The sequence below is a fragment of the Octopus bimaculoides genome, chromosome 19 (genome assembly GCF_046866305.1).
Source record: "Octopus bimaculoides isolate indiv1 chromosome 19, ASM4686630v1, whole genome shotgun sequence".
In the NCBI taxonomy this organism is placed as follows: Eukaryota; Metazoa; Mollusca; class Cephalopoda; order Octopoda; family Octopodidae; genus Octopus; species Octopus bimaculoides.
The window spans coordinates 48,363,309-48,388,308 of record NC_142946.1 but is presented as its reverse complement, the minus strand read 5'-3'; the positions used below and the strand labels follow the sequence as shown (position 1 = coordinate 48,388,308).

At 36.2% G+C, this 25,000-nt stretch overlaps 1 protein-coding gene across 9 annotated transcripts in view; it reads left to right on the top strand.

Annotated features, from left to right (window-relative positions):
* The window catches only part of LOC106877021 (kazrin-like), a 62,160-nt gene that overhangs the window by 7,799 nt on the left and 29,361 nt on the right, over nt 1–25,000 (top strand). The window contains exons 2-3 of one of the 9 annotated variants that reach the window (XM_089337595.1): nt 11,124–11,208; nt 16,655–16,713. The exons of 2 other annotated variants lie outside the window; for them this stretch is intronic. Coding sequence is in view for 2 of the 7 variants with exons in the window: in XM_089337592.1 (XP_089193718.1) it covers nt 24,015–24,030 (16 nt within the window). In the remaining 5 variants the exon portion in view is untranslated. Of the gene's footprint in view, nt 1–11,109; nt 11,209–15,716; nt 15,810–16,654; nt 16,714–23,635; nt 24,031–25,000 lie in introns of those variants that run through there. 6 more of the 9 variants (XM_089337596.1, XM_089337594.1, XM_089337597.1 and 3 more) reach the window with 6 other exon arrangements.

Sequence of the window (25,000 nt, the reverse complement as noted above, 5' to 3'; positions counted from 1 at the left end):
GCAGATAAGTGAGGTGCTAATGGTGGGGAACAACACAGGAGAGAGAAGGCATGGAAAGGTGGTGATTGGTAGAGATAGTGGGAAATGGAAGTAGTTCGTGGGGGTAGTGGGGATGGAAGGCAACTGACAAAGAAGGGGGACATAGTATATGCCTATTCTGCTCTCTGGTGATCGAGATAGAAGCACTCAGTTGGTTGCGACGACAAGGGTCCCATCTGATACGATCAACAGAACAGCTTGCTCGTGAAATTAACATGCAAGTGGCTGAGCACTCCACAAACACGTGTACCCTTAACGTAGTTCTTAGGGAGATTCAGCATGACACAGAGTGTGACAAGGCTGGCCCTTTGAAATACAGGTACTACTCATTTTTGCCAGCTGAGTGGACTGGAGCAACGTGAAATAAAGTGTCTTGCTCAAGGACACAACACGTGGCTGGGAATTGAATTCACGACCTTAGAATCATGAGCTGAATGCCCCTAACCACTAAGCCACGGGCCTTCACTGATAGAGAAGTGTGTGGGGAAAAGGTGAGCAGGTGAAGGAGCCCCTCATGGACTAGCATTATCCAGGTGGTTTTAGGATATCTATCCTGCTGTGGTGGACGAGTCTTCTGGAATGCAGCAAGGGGCCTTCATTATCCCCTTTGTAAGGCTCAACAGTCTTCAATACAGCCGAAACGTTGTCTTAACAACAAACAAGATGAGGACAAATATCTATCAAATGTAAATAATGTAAATAAGGTGCATAATTCCTCATCTCTTAAATATAGAACTGTATGAGAGCTATATTTTGCCAAGTCTGGCATTCAGGTAAAAGATTTTCACTTTTCTTTGTTTAATAAAATATAGTTTCAACAGAAATTTTACACAGAATTCCAATACATAAGATATGCCTAGACATTCAACCTCGCATTTAAAAAGGTATTCAATCATGCAGGTTACGAGTAGTTTTTTTTTTTTTTTTTTTTTAATTTCTCCTGCCATTTAAGGTGGCATGCCAGGCAAAATGTTTACCAGCATTTCATCCGTCTTTATGGTCTGAGTTCAAATTCCGCCAAGGTCAGCTTTGCTTTTCATCCTTTCAGGGTCAATAAAATAAGTACCAGTAAAACACTGGAGTCGGTGTAACCGATTTACTCTCTTCCCCGGAATTACTGGCCTTGTGTCAAAGTTTGAAATCAATAATTTCTACTGGCATCACATGTAGCCTGTACTTTTAGACGTTTGTACACTTATCTAATATAATTATGCAAGGCTTTCTCCAGCTTGAGCAGAAATGGTGCCTATTACGTTTGTTTCTTCTAAAATATCTTGAAATTCTTCTGATGACTTGATACTGTAATTCTCTGGAGTATATTTTTTGACAGAGCTATTTATTTGGTAGCTGTTTTACGTGTATTTGTATTTATTTGGGATGTTATGGGTCAGAGAGGGTTGTTTTTTTGCTGTATTTTTACTGTACTCTGTGAGTATGTGATGTGGGGGGGGGGGGAATAAGGGGATCTTATCTGCGCGTTTATCAGTTGTTAGTAAAGGGAGGCAATTTATTCGTTGAAGGGAAACAATTCATCCCCTAATCACCAGCAGGGATGAATTAAGGGCAAAGCAACTGCAAGTTTGTTGTAAAGTTTAATTGTTTTATAATTAAAGATGGAAACTATGTAGAAGCCTATAAGATGGCTTATACCTGCAATTCAAAGGTACAACCTTATCATGCACTGACTTGTTTTGATAACTACATTAAAGTTACTGAAGTCTGTGGAATACTCAACCACTTACAAGCTAACTCAGTGAGTAGGTAATGCAACTGATTAAACAACTGAATAATCATCGTTGAAACTGATGGAAACCCATACGTATTTATATACGAGGGTCAACCGAAAAGTTCATAGGCTGACAAGGATATTGTCATGGGAATGTGACCAAATGAGAAATGCCTAAGGACTCTATTCTCACGGCCCTGCCAGGAATATTGAGCTGAGAGAGGATGGAGAGATGGGTGGATGAAGATGTTATTTGTCTTTGAATTCCAAAAAATTTTTAATTGATTAAGACATTAGATGAAACTTGGAAGATCAAGTCAACACAAATTTCTTTATATCTGTGAGTTGCAAGAATATATGCTGGAGAATGAAATGAGTTTGGAGAACAATTGTTGCTCTTGGAAATGAACCTTGTGTGAAAAGCAGTCTACTTGAAGAATAATGCAAGAAATGTAAAGTGGTTGGCAAGGAAACGTGGGCAATGAATTCTACCATGAGTTGAGGAATTAAATATGATGCATCAAATGCTAATTCCGGAGAAAGGTCAAATATAAGTGAGGTGTGAAAGTGTCTCGGTATCGAAAGTATTGGCAATAGAGTACAGGAAATAGAGTTGCTAGCTTAGTTATGTAAAGCGAATGAATAATAAATACAGGGTATGGGGTGAAAAGGTGCTGTGAGTGGATGGTAGAAGATCTTCATAATAGAGGAAGTGTAAGAAATAGTTTGGATGAAGTGGTGCAGTATTGGGCCTCATGTTATCATCATCATCATCATTACGTCCGCTTTTGCATGCTTGCATGGGTCAGACGGAATCTGTTGAGGTAGATTTTCTACAGCCAGATGCCTTTCTTGTCACCCATCCATCACTTGTTGCCGAGTAAGGTAATATTTTGCCATGACTTGACATGTTTTTGTAGAATATTGTAAGCAAATGATACCACTTGTATGACAGTCTCACACACACACACACACACACACACACACACATATATATATATATATATATATATATATATATATATATATATATATGACAAGCTTCTTGGTTTCACTTTTGTGTCTGGTGTTAATAATGCTGGCATAAATGACTCTCCCTAGACACAACAAAATTCTTACAGTTTCTTTCTCCCAAATGCAACATTTTGATGAGCCTTGGGCTATAGCAGAAGGTGCTTACCCAAGGTGCCTTGTAGCTGATACAAATACATGACTATATGTAGATTTTGATAAAGATCTTATCATTTACTGGTGAAGGTGTGTAGCTTTGTGGTATTGATTCCTGGACAAGGTAATGCATTATGTTCTTGAGCAAAACACTTTATTTCATACTGCCCCAATTCATTCAGCTAGTAAAAATGAGTAATTCTGCAATGGACTGGTGTCCCGTCCAGTGGGTGAGTAATATACTCCAGAGAATGTAGGAAACCAACCTTATGAGTCTAAATGACACAGGAAGGAGCATCTTACCATTCACTATCACAGATATTTTGCTTGTCTACAGTAAATATTGTCAGGAGCACTCGTATGTACAGTTCAGCAATAGTTTGCTAATGTCAGTGGTATCCACTGAATAAATATTTCCATAGTAGCTGTGTCTGGGGAAAAAAGAAAACTTTCACCTTTACTCACCACCTTACTTCCTCACGGCTTTTAAAGAGGAAAGAAAAGAATAAAGAATGTGTATGTTCAGGGGACATGTTGCACCCTAGTTTTTAGTAGTCTTGAAGTAGGTTTTCCAACAAAGTTTCTTAATTTTCTGTTCATTTATTTCAAAGAGAATTGTCTATGAGCATTTTGAAAGCTTCCTCTGTTAATTTTCTCTGCATTCCAAGCTATCAAATGCATCATCTCAAAGAAGAAATCTGTGAATGTCAGGGATGACAAACACTCCATTTTTGTCTTAGGCAGTGAGCTGGCAGAACCGTTAGCACACCGGGTGAAATGCTTAGCGGTATTTCGTCTGCTGTTACGTTCTGAGTTCAAATTCCGCCGAGGTTGACTTTGCCTTTCATCCTTTCGGGGTCGATAAATTAAGTACCAGTTACGCACTGGGGTCGATGTAATCGACTTAATCCCTTTGTCTGTCCTTGTTTGTCCCCTCTATGTTTAGCTCCTTGTGGGCAATAAAGAAATAAGAAATGTTAGCACGCCAGGCGAAATGCTTAGCGGTATTTCGTCTGCCGTTACATTTTGAGTTCAAATTCCGCCAAGATCGGCTTTGCCTTTCATCCTTTCGGGGTCGATAAATTAAATACCAGTTACGCACTGGGGTCGATGTAATTGACTTAATCCTTTTGTCTGTCCTTGTTTGTCCCCTCTATGTTTGGCCCCTTGTGGGCAATAAAGAAATAAGAAATGTTAACAATGAACAAAATGCTTCACATCATTTCTTATGGCTTTACGTTCTGAGTTCAAATCCCACCTAGGTCATCTCTGCCTTTTAACCTTCCGAGGTCAATGAAATTAGTATCAGTTGAGCAGTAGTGTTGAAGCAATTGACAAAATCTTAGGCCTTGTATCTATAATAGAATGGACTGTTATTATTACATTCTGAGTTCAAATGCTGTCATGGTTGACTTGACTTGTCATCCTTTCAGGGTCGATAAAATAAGTACCAGTTGAGTACTGGGGTTGATGTAATTGACCAGCCCCTTCTCTCCAAATTTCAGTCCTTGCACCTATAGTAGGAAGAATTTTTGTCTCACTAATTACTGGAAATTTGTCTTTCAGATATAGGAAGGTTGGTCCTGTTTGGTCCACAGCTTTTGCAAAATTTTTCATTAGTCTAAGTTTATTATGTAAAGGTGGTGAGATTATTTTTTTATTTCAGGTTCAACAAGCAGTGTTCTAAAAAGATATTTTCTTTTAGGCAGTCTTTCAGGGTTTAATGTGAAGCCCTAGTGTAGCTGTCCTATTCACATAAAAAAGGGCAATGATATTTTGTATAACTAGGTTACAGTCCAAGCATAAAAAGCCCACAACTTTCAAATCCTTATAAATTTACCATTGGTCATCATCATTATTTTAACATTCTCTTTTCTATGCTTGCTTGGATCAGACTGATTTTATTGAGGCAGATTTTTTACAGCTGGATGCCCTTCCTGTTACCAACCCTCACCAAGTAAGGTAATATTTCTCCATGTTCAGGCGTGATTTTGCAGAATAATAGAAATGAATGACATTGCTTGTATGACAGTGACAATCATTCTATGACTATCATGCGACATCCAAACAAGAAGACACACACACACACCACACACACACACACACACACACACACACACACACACACACACACACGATGGGCTTCTTTCAGCTTCCATCTATCAAAATCTACTCACAAGGCTTTGGTCAGCTCAGGGTTATAGTAGAAGGCAAGTGCCCAAGGTGTAACACAGTGGGACTGAACCCAAATCCATGTGTTTAGGAAACAAATTTCTCAAACACCTAGCCACAGCTCTGCCTAATCATTTTAATTTATAGATACCAAAGGTTGCTAAACAGCATCATCCATTTCTCTCAAATTGATTGAATATCTTACAGGAATCCATGGCAACAAATTACCAATGTATCCTAAAACTGCTTTGAAGTTAAGTTTTGAAGAGTCTTTGATTTGCCTCCATTTTGAAGGATTGTGCTCGATGTTGGGGATTTCCATGAGACCATTGATGTCATTGCATGAAAGTCTTTTATAAAGAAAAGTGAAAAGCCCTTGTAGGTGCAAATGCAGCTGTGTGCTTAAGAAGCTCATTTCCTAACAATGTGATTTCAAGTTCAGTCCCATTATATGGCACCTTGGGTTAGTGTCGTCTGCTATAGCCTCTGGCCAACTGAAGCCTTGTGAGTGAATTTGATAGATGGAAATTAAAAGAAGCCTGTTGTGTGTGTTTGTGCTTCCTTGTCTTGATATTCTGCAACAGTTGTAAACAAGCGGTGTTTGTTTTCAACATTTCACGAAAGCATGTCCAGCCATGGGGAAATATTACTTGGAAATAGGCAAAGGTGGGTAACAGGGCAGGCATCTGGCTGCAGAAAATCTACCCCAATTAATTCCATCTAACCCATACAAGCATGGAAAACTGGATGTTAAAATGATGCTGATGATGATGACGTTGTTGTTGTTACAAATTTGTATTTCTGAGATGAGGAACTTACGTTATGTATACTGTTTATATTAGTCGGACTGATGTTCTCATCTTGATTGTTACTTTCTCTACATTTTAGCTGTTGCATGCTCCAGCCTTCTTCAGGTCTCTTGCGTTGAACTTGGTTGTTGTATTGGAATTTTGATACAACAAAAAACGTCTTGAAACTCAGCGAGTGGAATGGGAATATTGTACTAGTGTATCTCTATGGATCACATAAAGGGTTAGGGTTGAAATTCTGATACGACAACAGAGTTCAACACAAAACACCTGAAGAAGGCTGGAGTGTATAACAGCCGAAATGTAATGAAAGCGACAATCAAGATGAGGACAACAGTTCAACTATATTGTTGTTGTTGATGATGATGATGAAAACAAAGTACTGTCACTATTAGTGAGTTACATTGTTTCATCCTTGAACCAAGAAACTGTGCCTTCATGTTTGACAGATCTAGATCCCCTAAAAGGGTATTTAATTCATCCTCAGCAACTTAGGGGTTGTATAGATTCATTTAAAAATTTTGCATCACAAGTCTTAGAATCTTCATGCTTCTCTCTTTGTGAATCTGAAGACAGGGCATATGTATGTGGAAAGTGTGTGTAGGTGGGTCTCTGGAATTGGGGGGGGGGGTGATGCAGTATTTGTAATACATGATGACATAATGGTGGCAAACTGACAGTTTTGTTACTTGTCCAGACAAAATGGTTAGCGTCATTTCTTCCAGCCTTACATTCTGAGTTCAGGTCGACTTTGCTTATCATCCTTTCTGAGTCAATAAAATAAGTACCATTTGAACACTGGAGTTGATATGATCAGCTAGCCCGCCCCCTCCCCACACTCCCCAAGAAATTCAGGTCTGTAGAAGAAAGTAAAAAAACAAAAAAAATATGATAGCATTAATATTCTCTATCGTCACTTGAGGATTGAAAAATTGAGAAGGGGCACAACTCTAACTCCAAAACTTTAGCTTATTTTCAAAAACAAGTATGATTTTTGTCATCAGTGACCCCAAATTAAGGAAGGTTAATTTCACCACTGATACAAGATGAATATTGTTGACTGGTTGAATCGACCTTTTTTTTTTATGTGAAAAGAGAAACTGTCTTTGCAAATAAAAGCAACAGTTAACTGAACTTCCCCACCACCTCACCTCACCTTCTTGTTTACCTTTAAGTTAGCTCTTATCAAGCAGACCCACGATTAAAGGTATTCCAACCATGACCATCCTGTCTTTCCAACATAGTGTATTCTGACATTGTGGTTTGAAGGAGATTAAGCTGTTATTTCTATAAGGTGATCAACCATACAGATATCCCTTTCATCGGTCCATCATTCACTTTTGATCACTTTAGTTCATGGCTGTCTTTACAGCTAATTATTCCGGTAAATTTACCATGTTTAAGTTCTTCAATCTGTCTAAAATCGTACTATGTCTTTTGTGCACTTCTTGTTTGCTCTGAGTATCCGGAATCAAGTTTCTAACTATTCTCTTCCTCCATGTCAAACAAAAACCACTTCTGAGATGGCACTGGGATTTTGTGCTCTACCTTCTACTAATTATAGTATTTTAGTCTTTGTTTTGTTGATCCATAGATCTTTGAACTCTAAACTATTACTTCCTGATGTAGAATATTTTATGAAGCTTTTTAACATATTCTGCATTGGTAACTACACCATTAACATGTAGAAGTTCCCAGGGTTATCATCCTGAGCAGTTGATATGTGTGTGTTTGCATGCATGTTAAATGTGCATGCACATATGTGGCTTACAACCAATAACAACCATCCACATTAAAAGAACAATTTTTATTTTCACACTTGAAACCAACAAGGCCACCACCCCTGACATTGTCCCTTCCATTCCCCTCATGCTCCACTGTCAGCTCCTATACTTACCAAACTCTTCAATTTCTACCCTGATCATTGGAAACACACTACAGTGTGTACAATTCCCAAGTAAAACAAACCTTTTGAACTCTGCTGGCTTATTGTCCTATCACATTTACTTTTAATATCTCGATGGTAAGGGAGACAACCATTCAATGTTTTCCAACACACTCTCTCCTGCTCTTTCTCTCTCTCTCCTCCCCTTAATGACCACCTTGTGTACAATTTCCATAAAACCACATCCATTGGTTACTTTTCTTAATCACCTCCATTGAAATCTCATCTTAGAGAAATTTGATGAAAGCAATGTTATCAGTTTTGACATCAGCAAAGCTTTCGACCATGTCTGACATGTGAATTGTCCATCAAAACTGCCTGCCTATGGACACCACCCATTTCTCATCTGGTAGCTTCCTATCAGATCAAACTATTCTGTCCTGTCAAAATATATGTTGACAGAGCTGTCTGTTCATCACTCTATTAATTTTACCATGCCTCAAGATTTTTTTTTTTTTTTTTGCCATTTTCTTCCTTTTATACATCAATGACATCCTTACAATTACACTATACAGTGCCCTCTCTCATGCAGATGATGCTAGCCTTCTTTAACCTCCCTAACTAAGCATCATCAACACACAACATGGACACTACATGCTAAACTGACACCGATTCTATAAGCAGAAACCTCAAAAACATCTTCCAGTCAGGATGTGCCAATCTTGTCTCTTTAAGCCTCAAAAATCACAAATGCTACTCGTATCAAGAAAACCTCATCTTCCCACCACCTCTAAATATGAGCAGCATGCAACTAGAGGCTCTCACAATCAGCCCAAATGTTGAGCCTCACTATCATAAAGGACCTCAAACGCAGGTCGTCAACATAGCTAAGATTGTATCCCAATGACTGTCCCTTCTCTTCATGACCAGAAGATACACAGTCCCCAACTTATTGTTTGATTCTACAAAGGTCGAGTGAGGCCCATAACAGAAAATTGCTCTCAATCTGAGATGATGTTACTGCTGCACACAAAGATATCCTTGTCTGCATCTTGAAAAGGGTCACCCAACTGACTACCATAAAGTCCTTCAAAAACATTCTCCACTTGCTGTCTAACAGGTGCACCATTTCCCCTTTACCTTTTCTACTACTACTACTCTGATGGTCCCTACTTCTTAGAGCTAGTGGGTTCATGCAGCCTCTAGTCAAGTATTCTGACCCTCTTATCTCTGCTCCTCTTATCTCCTTTATTGTATTGAACCTCTCAACCTGCCCTGATAACTGTACTAAGTCCTTTCTTCCCAGAACATCAGCTCTCTGGCACTTCCTCCCTGCTCATCTACATCCTGCAGGTGTTGATATTTGCAATGGTTCATGAATGATATTAGTGGCATCAACCTCATTGGTCTCAGAGCCTGTAAAGACAATGGGTACTGCTCCTTCTTCAAGATTCAGCAAAAAGAGAAAAAGGACATTTTTTTAAAGTACTAGTAATGTCTCATCAAAATGTTTTCTCCAGCATTTTCTATCCCTGTTACAATTTTAGGAAGGAGTTACTGAAAATCATTTGATGCACTTATTCCATTTGTCCTTATTACTTGTGTTTGTCTCCCTGCAAAGACAACATACGTAATGCTTTTGTTTAATACTTTCTGATTATAACAGAACACTTTGGGAACTCTTTTATTCATAAGTTCTACCTAACTATTGTTAAGAAATTTAAATGACACCCCTAATCTCAAACACTTTGTGTCATTCTGAAACTCCAGTATAAGAGATGGTAGGTAGGTGATGAGAATTGTTTGTTTTCTAAAGACTAGCAATTAAAAACGGGTGTCTATTTGTAAATGTGTGTGTGTTCACTTGCAAATAGGTAAAAGATGCTGTCATGTGACAGTGTTTTGGTCGACAAGCTGCAATACGTTTTTAATTTGGTTTCCATTCTATTTTTGTTCTGCAAGCAGCTGTGCTTCAGACATTTCTATAATTCCAATTTGCTGAATATAGTTTGTTAGATGCACAGCACTGGTTTTTCAAGAAAACACGATAACAAGTGAGTTGAGAAAGTATCTAGGTGCCAAACTCATTAAGGATGCTGTACAGATGAGATGATCTTACTAGATTGTACAAATAATGTAAAAACAATTATTTATACTACATGAAAAAGTACCTTAGGTTGGTTGTAAAAATCTGTGTTGTAAAATTAGGTGAAGGAAAATGAGATCTGATAAACTGATATTGGATATGAATGCATAGAAAAATGTTGGGCTTTAAACTAATTTCATCCACCCCAGAATAAGAAACAGATGTTTGTGAGGATAGCAACAGCAAAGCAGAAATACAATTTGCAAACTTTATCATAGAATATATTTGAAAGAACTTTTATAATTGTAACCATTCCTTAGATTTGTATAGTTGTAGTTTGATTCCATTCTGCTTTGGTAACTTAGAATAGAACTTTGTTAATTCCTGTATAACAGTATTTTTGGTATTGGATCCAAAAATTGAACAATGCTCATTATTTATAGATTAACATTTTTGCAGAAGAAACCAAATTGATCTTACTTTAGGTTTCTTCTAGTTTTCTGTTTATAAAAATGTGGAACTCAAAATGGTAATTCCAGTTATTCGTTCTACATTCTCTAGAGACAGTAGATTTACCAAACATAATTGAATACAGGTGCTTAGTAAGAAGGTTTGAGACCACTTATCCAACTAGCATAAAGTCTTTTTCAAGAACAATGTTATATTTGGATTGAAAATGGGGACTAAAAGAATTTATAAAGTTTGAAGCAAAAAAATCAACCTAAAATGATTTTTTAAGGAAGGTTATATGACATTTATGAAATATCAACAATAGATGAAATCAAAAAATATAGAAAAAATCATGGGGTTTTTCACTGTAGATCTGTTAAAGGAGTATTATTGTGGATTGTGGTGTTAACTGATTATATTTTTTCCTAAAAAAAAAAAAAAAGATAACATTATCAGACATACAAACTTTGGTGGACTTACTCAATGAAAAAGGTGACAACTTCTACAATAAGGCCTCTTTGTTTTATATCTTAGTTTATTTACCAAGGAAGAACCATTTAATATCTGCAAATGCACGTCATTCCTCTCCCATCTAATAAATCATTGGTATTCATGTATAATTTGTGGCAATTTTCTTTTTGAACTAAATATGTATTGTTGTTGTATTTTTAAGTTCTATATTTATTAACAATTTCTGCATCAGTCATCTTCGTAAATGATCAATTTAAAGATTCTATAACCAGAAATTTCATTATAGATTCTAAGAGAATAACAGCTTATCTTTTCCAGAATTTCCACGTGGAACCTGTTGTTGAATTCTGATATCAGTGGCCCATGTACCAGTAGAAAATATTGGCTTCAGATCTTAACTTTGGTAAACATCTTCCTGGATGATCTTCAATTCTTAACAAACTGGGTTATTTCCCTAACCAGAATTTGTGCATTTTCTTACATGAAAGTAGCTGGCCATAAGACTTCATTAATTTGTTTATGACCTTCATATTGCTTGTGTTAATACTGCATGAGGAGTTACATCTCAAAAATCAAAAAATCTCATTTGTTTTGTACTTAAATGGTGCATAATTATTATATGAACAAATAATATATAACTGTTCTGTTACATAGTTACCATTTAAATTGCATGTTTCCTGTTTCTTTCATTTTGAGATTCGTTTATCTTACCATATTTTCTGGCATACAAGTCAACTTAATATATGGAATAAACATGTAGTTTAAACATTCAAACATCGTTACTGTCTCTCCAAATCCTACTGCATTTCACACAGAACTTTTGGTTCTCCAAAGTGTCTTGTGTATAAGTCAACCTACTTTTGCAGGGCTGTAAATTTTGGACTGAAAAGTTTGACATGTATGCTGGAAAATATAGCATTTACCGATTCACATACCTTTTTTTTTTTTTTTTTGTTAATATTATTGCATGGGCTGAATTATTTTTGTTATATTGATTGTAATGCAGGTAAACTAAAACAAACAAGATTATAATAACTAAAGCAACCAGAAGTACAACTCAATAGTTAGGCTTGAATTCATGACTCTGGCTGTAGCTTAGCAAACTATGGCTCATGAGACTTTCTGAATGGAAAATTACCTTCACTGTCTTTAGTAGTGCAGCCAGTCCACTTGACGAAAAGCCACATCTCATGCAGCCTGCTTTTCGAATAAGGTTGCATATGCCCAGTCTAGCATTTCAACTAAACATTTACCTTGTACTTATTTTATTTGTCATGTTCGTATTATGCTAATGGAAAAATATTGCTTCAGTAGCCTAAACATTTAGAGTGCATATTTTGATGGTCCCTTTCTGATTCTTGAACTTGAATTCTATTGGTTTGCACAGTCTTATAATTGCGACATGCCAAAATGTAATTTAGTAAAATGTTAGTTCTGGCTCTGTCAGGTTCCAGGTACTCTGTATTTCTAGCTTAATCAGTATTCCCTCTCATAAACACACACACATAAGTGGATATATTGAGGAGGAATGAAGAGCATGTTCTAAGGAGGGTGATTGTGTTTGAGGCAAATGGAGCGCGAAAGCAAGGTAGACCAAGGAAAAGGTGGAGGGGACAGGTGGAGGAAGAGATTGAGAGGGTTGGTTTGAAAAAGGAGGATGCCCAAAACCTGGCGAGCTAGTGTGAGGGTGGTTGCTATAGCATTGAGGTAGATCCGGCCACCCCTGTTAACAGGGCCAAAACCCGGATTTAAAACACTGACGACGATGATGATGTGTATATACATAATATATAAACACATGTATATAGGTGTGTGTGTGTGTGTGTGTGTGTGCGCATGTGTATGTATGTATGTGTGTGTATATATGTGTGTATAGCTGTAAGTATGTATGTGTGTGTGTATTGATCCACCAGTCCTCAGTCAAATCGTCCAACCCATGCTAGCATGGAAAGCGGACGTTAAACGACGACGATGATGATGATGATATATATATATATATATATATATATATATATATGTATGGATCTGCAATGTAAAATGAACTGATAGAGTGTCCATAAGGGAAACTGATCTTGTATGCAATACACGATGCCTTGATGTACTCTGTTAGGCAGCAGTTATTACTGCCATCTTATACCTTGGCGTTTGTCTTGCAAAGAATGTGTGGAATTTTTTTTACACATTTGAAAATGCCTGTCTAATTAGGCAATGAAAATTATTTAGAACGCTTGTCTTCAATGACAGCTAAACTAAATAGTCTTAATTTACGTATACAGCACTCTGTGTGTGTGTGTGTGTGTGTTTATATCTTTCATTGTTTACTTATTTTAGTCATTAGACGGAGGGCCATACTGGAGTACCGCATTGTTTTGTCAGACAAATCAACCCCAGTAGTTGGGTTTTTTTTAAAACTACCTTGTACTTATTCAATCTGTCTGTTTTTGCCGAACCTCTAAGTTACAAAGATGTAAACAAACGAATACTAGTTGTTAAGCAGTGGTAGGGGACAAGCACAAGCACAAAGATATACATATGTGTGTGTGTGTGTACCTCACAGGGTTTCTTTCAGTTCCCTTATTTCTTTATTGCCCACAAGGGGCTAAACATAGAGGGGACAACCAAGGACAGACAAAGGGATTAAGTCGATTACATCAACCCCAGTGCATAACTGGTACTCAATTTATCGACCCCGAAAGGATGAAAAGTAAAGTCAACCTCGGCAGAATTTGAACTCAGAACTTAACGGCAGACGAAATACCGCTAAACATTTCGCCCGGCATGCTACCGATTCTGCCAGCTCGCCGCCTTTCAGTTTCTATCTACCAAATCTTCTCTTGAGGTTGGCCCAGGGATATAGAAGACACCTGTTCAAGGTGCCACGCAGTGGGACTGAACCTAGATCCATTTGATTGGGAAGCAAACATTATACCACACACCCACGTTTTGTTTTTTTGCTTTTTTTTTACATATATACTGTTGGCTCATTATTTTAATTATTCTTCGTAATTGCTTTATTTGATTAAATGAAACTGAGCCTGTGGATATATTAGAACAGAAGATAGCATTTTTATGGTTTGTTTGTTTTTTGGAAGTTAGAATATACTGATGAGTTGGTAAGCCTTCAAGTTCTCTCTCTCTCTCACTCTGTGTAAGTTCCTGGCTAACTAGGTAAAGTTTTAAACACTGTTGGATGTTAGTGGTTGAGACCCAAAATATGAACAGGAATGATATTTCCACAATTATACATAAATAACGAAGGGCTGAGGAGAATGCTTAGTGTCCGGTCACAAAGATGAGGTATGTCTCTAACAACAATAACAGAGGCCAGATTACTGAGGTAGTGTGTGTGTGTTTATTTACTTTTTTTTTTCTTTTACTTGTTTCAGTTATTTTACCGTGGCCATGCACTACCTTGAATGGTTTTAGTCAAACAAATCAACCCCCAGGACTTTTTAGTTTTTAAGCCTAGTACTTATTCTATCAGTTCTCTTTTGCTGAACCGCTAAGTTACACAGACATAAACACACCAACACTAGTTGTCAAGTGGTGATGGGGGTGGGGGGAGGAAAGCAAACACAGACACAAAGACACACACACACATAGATATATACAGACATGATGGCTGTCCACTCGTGACCGAGAAATTCCATTGCTGACCTTTAGGAACATTGGGCGCTCTAGGACTAACTTCTATTTTGCATTTACAGCTCCATTGATGGTTAATGAGCCCTGCTCTTGACAAGCGTACACGACTGCAAACACTGAAAGCCAAGCTTTCCCCATTCAATACACCAGCAGTGTGCTTTCAAGCAGCACACTTAAATTCTTCATGCAGAATACGTGCTCTTTTAAAGTTGCCGACCCCCTCCTTAACCTGCTTCCTCCATCTATGACAATAACAGGCGTTGCTCTCCCAGTTAGTCTCCTGCATATCACAGGCCTTTAATGAGGACTTGACACCGTCTTTAAATTGCAGCCTTGGTTTCTGCCAGGGTCTCTTTCTACTAACATATATATATATATATATATATATATATCATCGTTTATATATGTATATATACACATACAATGAGCTCCTTTCAGTTTCCGTTTACCAAATCCACTCACAAGGCTTTGGTCAGCTCGAGGCTTTAGTTGAAGACACTTGCCGAAGGTACCATGCAGTAGGACTGAACCCGGAACCAAGTGATTGGGAAGCAAGCTTCTTACCTCACAGCCACACCTGCATGTTAAGATATATCTTTTTAAATACATTGGCACAACTTACTAATTTGCAAATTTTGCTTGTGAAAAACTTCATTAATTTGTCATTAACTTTAAATTAAACCACATTTACTTAATGATTCTTCCATCTCTACCCTGGCATGTATGGTGATTTATATAATTTGCTGATGAGATCATAATAAGAGTGAAACATAACTAGAGTTGTCTGCTGTATTTGCCACAATAATTTTTCATTGATACTAGTTATTGATTTATATTGTTTTCTTCCTTTGCTATATTAAATATATTAATGCCAAACATCTTACCATTAAATATATTAACACTAACCACAAATAACAAACATTTTTTTCCTGACATTTCCAATGACTTTCAAAAATATAACAGTTGTTTTGTCTGTTTGTCATGTCATGGCCATTTTCTCTCCCTTACAGTCCACTTTATTTGCTTCAGCTCAACCAGTCCTGACTTTCTTGTTCTCTCTCTCCTTCTCTCTTTAATCAACCCATGCACGTACACACCAGAAATGTGACACAAATGATATTTTAGTGCTGACTGATTGGCAATTAAGGGATATGGCTCTATTTTTAAAAACTACTATTAAATGTTGCATGATTACACACCCTGATGGAAAATGACAAACTCATTGTAATTTCCTTCCTACATAACAAAAGAGCATAATTGATAGAATGTATTTGAAACATTTGTTATTACGAAGTCTATAGGAGTCTTAACGCCATCTCTATGCTGCACGTTGGTTTTAGAGCTGTGTTATGGACAAACGTAAGACATTCATTGTATTCTTGGTTTTCCTCTTTGTTTTGGTGAAAGAAAATGTTCAAATAATGTATTTAGTTGCTTTTAGTGTGTGTATGTGTGTGTGTGTGTAAATGGATGCGTGTGTGTGTGTGTGTATTTGAGTGTATGTGTTAGTATATGTATGTGTATATATACGTGTTTAATGTATGTGTGTGTAAATATATGTATATGCATGTCTTAATATGTCTGTGTGTCTACGTGAGTGTGTGCATGCGCAAATATGTGTGCATATATATGTGTATGTATGTATGTATGTATGTATATATATACACACATACACATATATATGCACACATATTTGTGCATGCACACACTCACACACATAGATATATTAACACATGCATATATATATATATATATATATATATTTACACATACACACATATATTTACACATATATGTTTACACATGTGTGTGTGTGTATTTATGTATGTATGTATATTTATGTGTGTGTGTGTTTATGTATATACATGTGTATTTAGGTAATGTTTTATATCCTATTTCAGTTGAGAATACATTTTTATTAAAACTATGCCTACACTTCCTCCCTATTTTTATTTCCATTCAATAGTTTCATACCTTATTTAATCTTATGAAGTAACTTTTTTTAATTCAATTGGAAGCTACAAAATTTCTCAGGATTTTACAAATAATTTTTGTTTGGACTGTGAGAGCTAAACCATTGTATTCCAATGAATAACATTCCTTTCCTTATGAAAATTGTTAGGTTTATTTTTCTAAAATTCAACTTTTTTCACCTTGTTTCTTGTTTTTTTTTTTACGGTTTTTTTTTTTTTTTTTTTTTTTAGCAATGCCTGTATTTATATTTTGAAAATGTGAGAAAATTCATTGTAAAACTTTGTTCCAGGTAAAACATCAAAGAGCATATATTTTTTTCTCTTCTTTATTTTAATAATTTACCAGGATTTGCTGTGAAAGTCACTGTGTATTTTCATACAACCACTCTTTCTCTCTCTCTCTCTCTTTCTCTCTCTCTCTCTCTCTCTCTCTCTCTCTCTCTCTCTCTCTCTCTCACACTCACACACACACACACACACACACACACACACACACACACACACACACGTACTTGTGGATCAATATAATTCATTATAGGATAATAGTAGTTAAGATTTAACAAGAAGTCAAAAGTTGCCTTGATGTTGAAATAAGAGAGAAAAATTGTAAATTTATATTCTTTAAGTATTTTTTTCCCACCTGAAGCAAAATTTGTCATTTCATTACTTTTCAGGAATCGATACTTATAACATTTAATTTTCAATTTGCAAGAATGCTCAATTTTTTTTTCTTCTGTTGGAAATGTAAACTGCTTGTTGTTATTGAATCCCATGTTAACCCATGGGGTTCAATCTGTAATCAAAGACATTCTAGTCATGACTATTCCATCTTTTTACATATCCAGGACTATATTATCTAATCTGTTCTTTTATTTCAAAGATAGTAAAGTGTGATTTGAAAGGGATTTGGCTGCTATTTCTGAAACTAGTAAAAGACAAAAGATTGTGTATAAACTTTCTTTCTCTCTTGTAATCTTGACTTCTTCATTTTTTTATTGTTATCTCAACTATTTCAGTATTACACAACCGTCAGTTTTCTTGTATTTCTTCTCAAAATACTTTCTAAATATATTATAGAGATCGTTTCAAGAATTCTTCTATATTTATTTCATTCTGGCCACACACTTCAACATACATTCGGATCATCCTACCAAAGTTGCTGCCAAATCTTTGGAACTGGAATTTTATCCCCAGTTATGATTTCTTAAAGCATATCTCTGATAGTGTGTGTGTGTGTGTGTGTGTGTGCCTGCCTGCCTGTACCTATCTCCCTCTCTCCTCTCTCCTCTCTCTCTCTCTCTCTCTCTATTGATATTTATATTTATATTTATCTATTTACTTCTATCTATCAATACACGCGCGCGTGTGTGTGTGTGTAGTTCCTATAGTCAATCTGCAAAGTAGCAGCAATTCGTTCTGTGAAGCAGAAAGATGCAAATAGATAAAACTTACACAAACATCATGAGTAAGATTACGAAACAAAAAAGAAACAAACAAATAATACATGGAGTCAGATAAGCAGAAAAAAACTTAACTGAAAAAGCATAGAAATATAAAGCAAAGAAACAACAATCAAAGATAAAAGCACTAAAGGAAGAAACCAAAGAGAATCTAACATTTAGGGTGGGACTCTTTATGAAAGAGAAGGAAATGGATTAAGAGAGGCAAGAGATAGAGAAAATTATATGATATAAAATTTACGATGTCTATTTAACAGGCAGATCTTAATTTTAGAATTCTTTGACAGTATTTTCTTTGACTTCAAATGTAATTGTGTTCATATTTTACGGGTGGTTGTTAGTAGTTACAAGGTGCATTCCAGAAGTTTTGAGATTTTTTTTTTCAAGGGAGACATTTATTAATTTCAAACTCTGATCTTCTTCAAAGTAGAATCGTTTTACTTCAATACACTTGTTGCAGCAATCCAGCTACTTTGTGAAGGTCCCATGAAAGTCCTCTAAAGTGAAGGTGTCCAGGACCCATGTCACAGCTTCCTTCATCTTCTCAATGTCTTCAAAACAACTATCCCTGAGGCTTTCTTTCAGCTCGGGGAACAACCAAAAGTGATAGGGAGCAAGGTCTGGACTAGGGATAGTTTATCAAGTATTTAGGGACAGTTTTATCAAGTAGTTAGTTACTAAGATGGAATTGTGGACTGGTGCCTTGTTCTGGTGCAGGTGCCACCAACCTGATGGGAAGGGGTCTGGCCCTTACAACAAAATCTCTCCCTGAACTCTCTCTCACAATTTCCACAAAGCACTCTATGTTGACCATCTGGCCAGAGGGAACCCAGTGTTTATAGATGATGTCCCTTCTGTTGAAAAAGAGGATCATCATGAGCTTCCTGGTGGACTTGCTATGCCTGGCCCCTTGTGCCAGTGGTAAATAGATGCTTATCTCATGCACAAGTCAACCCATAAGCAGTCTGAAGCATTTCATAAGTCTCTGTGACGTTTTTACCCAGTTTAACACAAGACTTTACTCCAAATTGTCTTCATTTCCTAACTACATTCCGTAGACTAGTCAACCGAGACAGGCAGTGTTTAGTAGGATATGCTCAAAGTGAGACAGCTGTCTCCCTCAATTTGGAATAACAAGAGATGGCAGGTATAGAGAAGGTTAAAGAATGAGAAAAAAAGAACTGGGGCAGAACAGGATGACTACTCCCATTTTAGAAAAGAGGGTGGGGAGTAACTGGGTGGAGCAGGAAAGGGATTAAAAATAGGGATGATGAGGTGTCTGAGTGCACCTTTGAGATATGAATTGGGAATGGAATGAGTGAGGCTGAGGTACCAAGAGTGAGTGAGTGAGGGAGTAAGGGGATGTCTGAGAGTGTGGTGTAGCAGAATGAAAATGATGATAACAGTAAACAGGAGAAGGATGAAAGAGAGGTAATATGTTGTTGGGTAAGTTGCAGCTGTGGATGGGAAAGAGAGAGAGAGAGAGAGAGAGGCAAGTGCACTATATGAGGAGGGCGAGCCGTATGGTGACTGGGTGGGGTGTGTGGGGACGGGTGGGGAGAGATAATTTGCTGGCACAATGGGGGTGGGTGATCAATGAAAGTAGTACGGGTGGAGAGAACAGTATTAATGAATGAAGGATGGATAACTGAGAGAAGTGGTTCTGGGTAGTAAGAAAAATAGCATCAGGGTTAAGGAGGTGGGGGTGGGGGTGGTAGGTGCCTTAAAGAGGAAAGAAGTTGTGTGAAGGGGCCAGTTGACGTGTATGCATGTGTGTGTGTATTCTTTCACTCTGTTACATGTTTCAGTCATTTGACTGCGGCCATGCTGGAGCATCACCTTTAGTCAAAGAAATCGACCCCAGAACTTATTCTTTGTAAGTCTAATATGTATTCTAGCAGTCCCTTTTGACAAACCGCTAAGTTTCAGGGACATAAACACACCAACATCGCTTGTCAAGCGGTGGGTGGGGGGACAAGCTCAAAGACACACACACGCATATTATGGGCTTCTTTCAGTTTCTGTCTCCCAAATCCACTCAAACGGTTTTGGTAGGCCTGAGGCACTTGCCCAAGGTGCCATGCAGTGGGACTGAACCCAGAACCATATGGTTAGAAAGCTAGCTTCATACTACGCTGCCATGCCTGCATCTGTATATATATATATACACACACACACACACACACACACACACACACACACACACACAGGGGTTTGGTGATGCAAACAGAGAAAAATAGAACTCAAAATATGAGTGTATATTTTCATTAATATTTAGCGGAAGCCACAGAGTGTCTCAAGATCCGAAAGTCTTGCGTGTTGGCACTTACCAGACACACAAGACTCTTGGACCTTGAGTCACTTTGTTGCTTCCGCTAAATATTAATGAAAATATATATTTATTATATATAAATATACATAATAACAAACAGATGGAGGTGCCTAAATTGTTAATAAAACATAAACTAATGTATGTGTGTGTGTATGTATATATATATATATATATACAGTTGAAACATCCCTGTCACAACTTGAAGACGGTTTAAATACAAGAAAGTCCTTTAATATTTGATATTCAATATGACAATCAATACTTCATTTCATTTTACTATACCTACTATATATACTATATATTCTATATCCTGCATTAATATTATAAGAATATAAATAAAACATAAAAAACAGAGTTGGAATTCCTTTGAATAACATATATATATATATATATATATATATATATATATATACATACACACACACACACATTACCAAATGGTCTGAGCTCAGTAAATGGTTCCACCCGTCACTCCTATACTCTACACACTTTGACAAATTCCGTCATTTCTCCAGTTATGCTTAAGCAGTGAGTGTGGGCTGTGGATATGCATGTGTGTAGGCACAACTTGCTGCTGAGTGTGCAGTAACTTCCTCCCCCCTAATTTCACAGCCTCCCAACCCTTGTCATTCGCTTTCCTGTCAACCAACCCTTTTCCGTTCATGCCGCCAATTGCTATGGAACAACCCACCTACTTCGCATTTCTCCACCGTTCTCGTCATTCAACCTCTCCTGCCCATCCATACATCTGTGTACAAGGGACCACACTGGACCTTTTGTGCCCAGTACACTTTAACCCCCTCTGTCTCCCCTTGAGCTACTAGTCATTTACCCCCTTTATTCTGTCTGTAATTATACTTTTACTCCCACATGTGTCTGTGTATGTATGTATATATATATATATATATATATATATATATATATTTATATATATTTATATAGATAGGGAGATAAATTGAATATGAATTCAATTTAAAACCAAGTGGCCTAGCATATAAAAAAATCTGAAAATTCAGAAAAAATTGTATTACATGTGTATAAGGGATGACCACAAGGTGGACATCCAATATGCTAGAAAGAGGTTGGGTAGTTGATGACCTCTTTCTAGCATATTGGATGTCCACCTAGTGGTCATCATCCCTTATACACTTGTAACATATATATATATATATATATATATATATATATATATATATATATATATATATATATATATATATTAGAGAGTAAAAGTAGGAAAAATGATATCATAAAAATCACAGTAGAGATATGTCCTTAATATAAACAATATTATTGTATTAATAAATAAATATATAAAGTATAACTTCGATTATTTAAAAAAAAAGTTGAGAGATCTTACAATCCTTTCATGAATATATTACCTTTCGAAATGAAATCCAAAGTTGATAACCATTATTAGGAAGTATATCCACTCGTTGGAAAAAAGGATGAATTTCAGTGTAGTAAAATCATATGGTAAAGGTGTTGTTTAAAAGTTATTGGTATAGACATGTATTGGTGTAATTTTGGGCTAAAAATTTTGAAAAAATAATATGAATTCATGGTGAAATCCTTTGTAAGAATCTGTAATGGCTGTGTCTATGATGATGTTACAAAGATAAATTATGTGTGTTCTCACCAAACTTGAAATGGCATTCTGGTTGTTTCTAATTCTTTGCCTTCATATTTATTTTCTATGTTGCTCCAATCATTGGTCTATGGCCATACTGGAGCACTGCTTTGAAGGTCTTTTTTTTTCTTTTTTTTTCTTTTTTTTTTGTCAAACAAATTGACCTCTGTACTTAACTTTTTAAGCCTGGTACTTAATGTATCAGTCTTTTATGCTGGACCACTAAGTAATAGGGGACATAAACAAACCAACACTGGTTGCTAAGCAGTGGTGGTACATACACACGAACGAACATACACACACACACAAGCTTCTTTCAGATTCAATCTACCAAATCCACTCGCAGTTCATCGGTCAGCCCAAGGCTATAGTAGAAGAACTTTACCAAAGGCATTAAGCAAATGAGATTGAACCCAGAGCCATGCAGTTGAAAAGCAAGCTTCTTACCACACATCCATACCAGAGCTTGTTTTAACTGTTAGCTTAGTTTAAAAAGTGTTTGAATCACACGAATTTGTTCTGAAATCCTCTTGCTGCATGTACTGACAAATATTTGGTGTCCAAAGAATCAATGGAATTAGCAGAAGTAAAGATTCTTTCCTTAAACAATAAAATCTTTAAAATAAGGCTATTTTCTTCTCCAGTTCATCTGTATTGAGTCCTTTCTTGATTATTGTCCCTTAGATATCTGTTTCAAAAATGTTCACATATATATGTATGTGTGTTTGGGTGTGCATAAAAATATATAAATGTGTATATATACAGATACACATATACACACATGTGTATATATTCATATATATATATGTGTGTGTGTATATGTGTGTGTGTGTGTGTGTGTGTGTGTGTGTGTGTGTGTGTGTGTGTGTGTGTGTGTGTGTGTGTGTGTATATATAAGAACATTTTTTCAGAGATAAAAATCCAAGGCTGTGAAAGATTTTAGAACATTTATAAACATTTATAATATGTATATATATACACACACATTTATATATATATATATATATATATATATATATATATATATATATATATATATATATATATATACATGCATGCGTGTGTGTGTGTGTACAAGTACATCACTAAACTTTGTTGTGGCTACTCTCATCTCTTTATTCCACTTATTTTGTTTGTAAACCAGTTTTTTTTTTTTTTTTTTTAATTCTCCTAAAACATGAAATATCATACTTTTATTTTTATTTCACATAAATTCTTTTCAATTAAACACAAATTTAAATCTTGAAATTGCTGTAAATTAAATGAAGTCAAATTTTGTTTAGGGTTGCTAGTTTTCGTCTAGGGCCCCACAGACGGAGGGATAAATGGAAATATCGTAATTGAGATGATGTTTAACAAGGTTGTTGCTATTTCATTACCCTAATTAATCGTATTCCTAAGAAATCTAATTAATTGTGGGACTTGTAGTAATATTTTTTCAATTTTTCTTGGGATCATATTTATCAAACATTCCTGTCTCACTCACTTATTTGTGAGAAATATTTTGGGGGAAAATAAATAAGAAAAGAAAAAATAAATATAAAAATATGTTTACAATGTGTTTTATGATCCCAAGAAAAATAATAGAGGACACATGCATTTATCATCCTACACACACATACACACACACACGCACGTGCGCGCACACACACACACACACACACATACACACGCACACACACACACACACACACACACACACACACACACACTCTTTTAGTCATCTTATCAGTATTTGTCAGTTTGTGCTACTTTCTGCAGCCTTCGCCTCTCTCTCTCTCTCTCTCTCTCTCTCTCAGGAAGGAAAAGGATTACAAGCAGCCAACATTTGCAAGAGGAGTTCTAGGTTCAGTTTAATAGTGAGAAATATCGATTTTCTGGGCATGATTCATTCATTCCTTTACTATGATTAAACCCTTTTTCTTTGGACTGACTGGCTGGCTGGTTGTTGTTGCAGGAGCTTCTGACAGACTAGCTATCTTACAAGTGTTTCAACAGTTCCCCTTTTAACATGCCTTTACATCACTGCTGTCTGCTAATGCAACAGTCATCTTCTTTTGTCACTGCTTCATTTCACAACGTGCTCTTCTCTTAGTCGTGGTTACTGTTACATCTTTCTGCAAAATATTTCACTTTAATTTCAAAAGAAATCTTCTATTTTGACAAACAATGGCTTTAGCTGATGGTATGACTTTTTCTTTTATAATTATTCACTCTGTTGCTTTATATGTTTCATCTCTTTTTTCTTTTTTTTTTTCCATGCTTTTCAATTTCAGATTAAACATTTGAGTTTAAAATTTAAATGTTTAATGAATGAAAAAAATAAATGTTATATTAGAAAGTATATATTTATAAATTTCACTTCAGTATTATAAAATACACAGATTTATTTAATTCTTATATAGATATACATTTCCAAAATGTTTTTCTTGAAACAAGTTCATAAAAAAATTTACTCATTCAGTTCTGTTGTTATAGAATAGAAAATATTTGTATAAATGGTACAGAAAATATAAATCATTATTGAGTTTATTTCTTTAAATAATGAATAACCCCAGGCCCATCGCCAGATTTTGGTGCCTGGGGGTGTTTCAGAATATTCTGGGAAGGGATTAAGTTTTGTAAACTGTATTTTTGTGAACTGCATTTTCTAAATCTGAGGGTGCACCATTGAATAGTGAGGGGGTAGTGCTGTCCAGTGCACCCCCTTTAGCAAGGAGCATGAATAACCCTCATGTTTACATTAACTTTTACATGATAATGGGAGGTAGGTATGTTCTATTTAAGCAGACAGTTTTAAAGGCATGTAATTTGAAATAGGAATAGGCGGATACTTCATTCAATATAGGAACTCCTTTCACATACTATTATAATCATTATTCATTTGGTAATACTAAACACAAAAATAAAGTTTTGAGTCCTCTAGTTATGATTCCATACTATATTTTCCATTTATAAATTTATCTTTTCTGAAAAATTTTCTATTTGTATTTGCAATTTACTTTTTATGTTCAACAATAACCTTACAAAAGGCAGGGAGCTGGCACAATGGGCATGCCAGTCAAAATGCTTTGCAGCATTTCATCTGTCTATACATTCTGAGTTCAAATTCCACTGAGGTCGACTTTGCCTTTCATCCTTTCAGGGTTGATAGA